The sequence below is a fragment of the Parambassis ranga genome, chromosome 18 (genome assembly GCF_900634625.1).
Source record: "Parambassis ranga chromosome 18, fParRan2.1, whole genome shotgun sequence".
NCBI classification, from domain to species: Eukaryota; Metazoa; Chordata; class Actinopteri; family Ambassidae; genus Parambassis; species Parambassis ranga.
In genome coordinates, this window is record NC_041038.1 from 1,299,820 (window position 1) to 1,306,348 (window position 6,529).

At 37.5% G+C, this 6,529-nt stretch overlaps 1 protein-coding gene across 4 annotated transcripts; it reads left to right on the forward strand.

Moving 5' to 3' along the window:
* Positions 1-427: 427 nt before the first annotated feature.
* On the forward strand, positions 428-6,065 carry LOC114450947 (uncharacterized). 4 transcript variants are annotated; one of them, XM_028429411.1, is made up of 8 exons: positions 428-501; positions 627-963; positions 1,098-1,139; positions 4,640-4,804; positions 4,921-5,265; positions 5,356-5,463; positions 5,585-5,619; positions 5,699-6,065. In XM_028429411.1, exons 4-8 carry the CDS (start codon positions 4,762-4,764, stop codon positions 5,819-5,821), a joined length of 654 nt encoding a protein of 217 aa, XP_028285212.1. In that variant the 5' UTR covers positions 428-501; positions 627-963; positions 1,098-1,139; positions 4,640-4,761; the 3' UTR covers positions 5,822-6,065. The 4 variants fall into 4 exon arrangements, 3 of the variants coding, with proteins under 3 accessions (XP_028285212.1, XP_028285214.1, XP_028285211.1); XM_028429413.1 differs by lacking the exon at positions 1,098-1,139 and having other exon boundaries at positions 4,643-4,804; XM_028429410.1 differs by lacking the exon at positions 1,098-1,139 and having other exon boundaries at positions 436-501.
* Positions 6,066-6,529: the final 464 nt, after the last annotated feature.

The window sequence follows — 6,529 nt, forward strand, 5'->3', positions numbered from 1 at the left end:
ACCAGTGAATTCAACAAGGACATCTGTTTGTGAGCACAACACAAGCTGAGTCATGAAGACAACAACAACAGGACGGATGAAGTAGAATAAAGTCAATTCTTAAATGGTCAAGTCAAAGTTGAGACCTTATTCCAAGAAGCAGGCAAAAAATTAATGTGAGGAAACTCCCCAACATCTCAGTTCAATATATGTAATATTGGATCATTGTCTTGAATAAACAAATCAGCTGACATTTTGGGTCATATATGCAGAAGTATAAAAACACTGTATACTGGAACAGCATAGACTACAAGGCATTCTTAAGTTAAGTTGGTTCTTCTTCTATTAAGTGGTAACACTGAGCTAACACGGCATGTAGTTGGCAGCAGAAACACTCCGCCTCTTTAAATTGAGAGCCCTCTTCCTGGGTCACATCATTTACGGACATTGCAAAGGTTTAGTCATCCACACAATGATGAACTTCTCCTTGACAACAACCTTAAGTCTCTGCATCCTCTATAAGTACTGGCTTTCATCTATTCTTAACATCACTGCTCAGTTTATTTATGTATGGTTAGCACAAGTTAACCATTGAACCAACTGAACTGTTTTCAGTACTCTTCTGTCATCTCTGCTGTTTGTTTCAGTCTGGATCCCTGTCTCAGATTCAGGCTTTGACAGGGTGAAGGTCCAGCCTGGTCATGAACTCACACTGCTGTTTCCCAGAATCTCCAACTATGATGTTGTGACATTCCTGTTCAGACTGGTCAACATAAGCATGGTCAGCTGCTCCTATATGCTCAGATCAAACGGTGACCTTCATACTGTAAGGGATTTCAAAATGGAAACTTTGAGATGAGTTCCAACATGTCCACCATCTTTCTCAAAATCAAACAAGCAGATGTATCTGACTCTGGACTGTATTTCTGTGGATTTTATGAAGTTGAGGTCCACATTTTAGTGTGATGCATTTATATGTTTAAGGTAAGATTCATGAAAAGTCTTTACTTCTCTTTGATTGTTGTTCAGTTACATATGACTGTCTTCAACAGCTTGTATGCTGAATTGTGGATTATTACAGTATATATTATAGAATATTAAATCCTGTTTCTTTAAAGGCAGTGATGACCCTCACAGTGACATGAACAACAAATGTAAAAGTAAGATTTTGTCACGGTCCAGATAATCACACATTAGAAGCTGAAACATTTCAGACACTTTTGTCCTCTTTAATGATCTTGTAGCAGACTCAGACCACATAGTGAAGCTGACCCTGGCTACTGTCATCATTTTCCTTGTAATCATCATCATTGGTCTGCTTGTTCACAACCGGAAGCTTCAGACAGGTACAGTTTAAGAGCTACACTTTTTATCTTATGTCTCTTGTTGCTCTAATAATTTTAATAAAGTTGTGTCAACAACACAAAACAGAAGACAATGATCAATAAACTGACCAGATGTCTTGTTTCTGTCACTTAGCTGATAACCAGAGATCAATGTTGTTTATGCTGCTACCAGATAGAATCTGAAGACTTTGTACAACGGTGAGAAGAATAAAAGAAGAATAACAGTTCTCCTTTAGATTCATGAAAATTTAACTATTTTAATATTGTAAAATGTATATTTTGTTTTTACTGCGATTTGTTTTTCTTTCTGTGCCGTAAAGCACTTTGTAACTTTGTTGAAACGTGCTATGTAAACAAAGTTTGAAATATCTGCATTATCATTCTCTTATTAAAGTCTATTGAGCAAAACATTCATTGGGATTAATGTTAAATAAATTGAAAAAGGAATATTATCACTAAATCTACAAGATTATTTTTCAGACAGAAATATTCATTTCAAATCAGAAATTATAAACTGAACAAAAACACTTGGACTTTACAATAAAGTGAATTGACAATCCAAAAGTATGGCTGCCTGAGCATTTCTTTCAAAATAATCAATAATCAAAGCTGACTCAAAGATGATGACTGATTTTTAGTACTGTGATGGTTCAGCAGTAAATGACACTCATTTGCAGAATCTGGATTGTGATGACCTAAGGACTCTCCCCCGAGTGTAGGCTCAATAAGAAGCAGGAGGTGGAGAGTCATGCTTCTTACACAGTTAATAGACTGAGAGCGGCCTGCAGTGAGTTTTCATTCTAATGTTTTCTCTGACTGATGATTCATGAGCCAGTAAGGTCACTGACACTGATGTGTTTGATGGAGGTTTGCAGCACTGAAGGAGTGAGTGAGGTACACATCACTTGTTGACAGGAAGACACAACAGTGTGGTCTGAGAAAACACACGAGGCCTGTCAGATCAAAGGGTTCTAACAGTAAAATCAAAAGAAAGCAGCAAATGAAACAATTCAAAACATCAAGGGCTGTATAGATGTTATAAAAACACACACCTTGAACTGTGATATAACATGTATGCTGCCCTAAAGCACACATTACTAAAGAAATAAAAATATTAATCTTAATTTCATGTCTACTGAGACTTTATTTTTACTGCATAAAGTTGATGGCTGAGATTCTGATTTATATCATATATATATATATATATATATATATATATATATTATATATATATATATATATATATATAACAGTCATCTTCAGACTATCTGTTAAAATCAACAAACAGAAAGGTACTATCAGGAAGCTGCTCCATGTTTCAGTCATTTTTGGATCCTGACTATATACAGAATCTGGGCTCTGATTACTCACACTGTGCTGCAGTGACTTTTGGTCACAACACAAGAAGACATGAAGCCAAATGTTTGGTCTGCTGCCAACAGATAAACTGATGAAGTAATTGAGCTGCAGCTCAGAGTGGAAGTGATGTTACCATGACTTTTGTCAGAAAGTATCACTGTGAAGGTAAAGAATGTTATTTGTGTTTGAAGGAGGTCTGCTAAGAAAGGAATGAAAGTTCTTCACGGTGTCTGTTATAGTGAAAGCTGCACAGGAGGAGAGTGAGCTACACGTCACTTGTTGATACAGGAAGAGAGCAGTGTGATCTGACATGAGGCCTGTTAGCTCAAAGCTTTGTAAGTCTGTTGCGTTGTTCTCTTGCCCGGGCCGGGCAGCAATGAGTGTCCCTCTCCCTGTCCATCGTGTCACTTTAACTGTTGTCTGGGCCAGGCAGCAATGAGCGTCAATCTCTGGGGACCGTGCTGGAGCACTGGAGACATGAACAGACAATTAGTATTGTCAACATGGGCACGTTGTACATATTTTGTGGCCACGATTTATTTATTTTTTTACCATGTCATCAGAGGGGCTCCGTAGTCGCCTAATTGACATATGGGCTGAGGTCAGCTGACACAGAATCTAAAGACTGGAACTAAATTAGACACAAATTGAAGTAAAAACTTTAATGTCAATTTGGTGAGTCATTCATGAAACATGACATTTAAAAGACAGGTCTTCCTCCAATATAGAGTCCAGGTATCTGTATGAGCAAACTAATTCTACTGGCTTGTTGAGGTGGGGGAAGGTCCAGGCAGGGTTACAGTAAAAATGTTTATTTGTGTTATCAGTCAGAACTAACTAAGAGAATTAAGATTGAACTGAATCAATTCAAAATGCTTCTTGTAGCTTTAAACTGTCATTAGATAAGCATACAGGTGTATATTTACATAACCTGATTCGCCAACCAATGCGACACCAGCACCAAGATGCCACCACAAATTGCTGACTGGTCTGTGGGAAACTATCTAAAACTGGGAAATTTATCTAAAATGCAGTCCTATTTTGGTACAGTGAATTTTTTAATGTTTGTTTTGTTCAAATGAGCTAGGACATATTTTTGATTTAGTACAATTGTAACAGTCTAGTGTACATGTCTTCCATTAATTTAATAAAAGTAATGAATACATCTCGTTTCTCTGTTATCTATAGCAATTGCCAGTGATTAGCGATAAACTGATTGACTGATTTCATCTAGAGAAGCTGTTCACACCTGTAGAAAAAGTCGCATCTGGTTTGTGGTCATTCCATCTCAAACTGTAAAAGCTCACTGAGTCACGGGTCACACTGAACAGACTCACTGCACAAGCACTCGTCCCTTATTGAGAAGATGCTTCCAGCAAGGTGGCAGCTGTACAGTAACAGCCACAAAGACCCAGATGCACGCATGCACGCTCACACACAAAGCATTTACTAAGCTGCATGTTTTGAGCATCAAAACCACAGCAGGTGAAGGTTCATCAATCTCTGTGATAGTGTGATACTCACTTAAACCTACCAAGTGTAATAATGTTCACTGAGAACTTGTATCATTTAGTGAGTTATTGACCCAGCATTCAGAACATTTAGATCTGTAGTCTGCAACATGCTCAGCTGATTACTACTGTATACAAAAACAATGTATTATTGCTGTAATGTGGGCAGTGGGGTTACATCTCCATGGATTTATGTGACAACTACTGCATTTTGTACAAACATTTACTGGGCAAGACACTTAACCCTAAGCTGCTCGAGGTACAAGCACTTTGAGTACCTTTGAGTAGGTCGAAAAAAAGACAAGAGAAGAGATACATGTAGAGCTACACACATACACACAAACACTCCTGCTGTGTTGATGTGCTGATACATGTGTCTGTACAAAGTTCTGTTCAAAACATTGGTGAGATGATCTAAATGTCACATTATATTTCTCTTTAAAGCAGCTACAGTGTCAGTGTGAGCAACCATAAAAGAACACCCCACCTCTTTACACTGACATCACTCTGACTGGAGCACAGTTCAGTGACGACCATTGCAGCGGAGGAGTCCTGTTGAACACACAATGGCTCACTTTACCTTGATACTGGCGTTACTCTGCACCTTCAGTAAGTACATCTGTCATTTTTCCTCAATACAACACCTGCCAGCTTACCTTTTATTCATCTGTGGAATCGCACTATTATTGTTTGAGCTTCATGAACTTATTACTTGTTTGCATCAGGTTGGATCTCTGTCTCTGTTTCCGAGTTTCATACTGTGGAGGTTCAGCCTGGTGAAGACATCACACTGCACTGCTCCAACTTTAGCACATTTCCTGCTAACATACACTGGTTGAAATTACAAAACGGACCCAATGTCAGCTACATCTCATCTATGTCCAGCGCTAATTCCAAGGCTTTGTTCGGTGGTGCATTTAAAAATGGAAAATTTAATATGACATCCAACACCACCACTCTGTTTCTACATGTCAAATCAGTGGATTTATCTGACTTTGGGCTGTACTTCTGTGGACATTACAATGGAGAAAACTCAATCATTTTCAGTGCAACACATTTAAAGGTGCAAGGTAAGACTGATATCAAATATTTTATGTCTTAATATGTTCATTTTTAGTCAATACTGAACATTACTAATTTTGATTGATTGATCTCTGTAGAGGTATTTGATGGATTCACAAATCTGATGGCTGTGATCCTGGGAGGTTTAACAGTTCTTCTTGTAATGATCATCAGTCTGGTTGTGATCATATGGAAATTCCACAAAGGTATTTATATGTTTAATATTTAAATGCAAAGACATATTTCATATTAATTCAAATTTATTTCAAAAGCAATTATATATTTTTAACTGAATAACTTCTTGGATGTAACTTTTCTTTCATTCAGCTCAACAAAAAGGACACAATCAACAGCACAGTGAGGTAATCAAATTCCTGAAAAGATTCAGTGATATATTTTTGTCTGTCACTCATAAGTGTCTGTAAATATTTTAATTCACAGAACCTGAGCTCTGACAGCCTGAATTATGCAGCAGTGAATTTCTGTCCGGAAGCACAAAGCAGCAGAAGGCCTGCAGCAGTAAGAGAGCTGGAGACACACGTGGTGTATGCTGCCACAAGATAGAGTCTTTAAATAAGTGCAACATCAGCTCAGAGTGGAACGAAAGCTTTTTCATATTAAATCTGCTTGTAGGACTTGATTTTGATAGATCAGACAATTACTATAAACATTTCTAAATAAGGATCAGCACTCATTGTATCATCTCTGTAATTCACTCTGACTTTCTCACATGTTTGTGTTGATCTTAGAAAACAATGTGACTGCTATTGGATGGAGAAGTCAGTAAGAACATTGATGACAGTCCACATTATCTTATAGTGAGAGTGGCCTGCTGGCTGCTGTGGTGAACAGTGAGAGAGATAAACATCAGCTGTTTAACAGGAATAAATAAGAAATAAAATAAGAATAAAAAAATTACATGTTTTATACCTGCAGTCTGTCATGATCGACAAATAAAACATTTCTTGTTATGATATGGACTTTGGATCATGAATCTGTTTTATCAATCATGCAGGTTATGTGAGGAGCAGTGATAGTTGTAAGATGCTTACAGACCTTTTATAGCCAGGTAACATTTCATTAACTGGTAACATGGATGGACTGTTCAGACTGAGACACATCACTACAAATCCCACAAACCTCCTACATGTATCTGTGCAAATACTCTGCACCATTTCTATCTTTATACAGCTAGGCAACACCTCTGCACAGCAAACAATCACACAACAGATGTGTAAATATAACTAAAGAAATGAGATCATCCTATATTAG

Coding starts and splice junctions, on each gene's coding strand:
- LOC114450947 (XM_028429411.1), top strand. CDS start 4,762: ATGGCTCACTTTACCTTGATACTGGCGTTACTCTGCACCTTCA. Junction 5,464..5,584: donor CATATGGAAATTCCACAAAG/GTATTTATATGT, acceptor TCTTTCATTCAG/CTCAACAAAAAGGACACAAT. Junction 5,620..5,698: donor ACAATCAACAGCACAGTGAG/GTAATCAAATTC, acceptor TTTAATTCACAG/AACCTGAGCTCTGACAGCCT.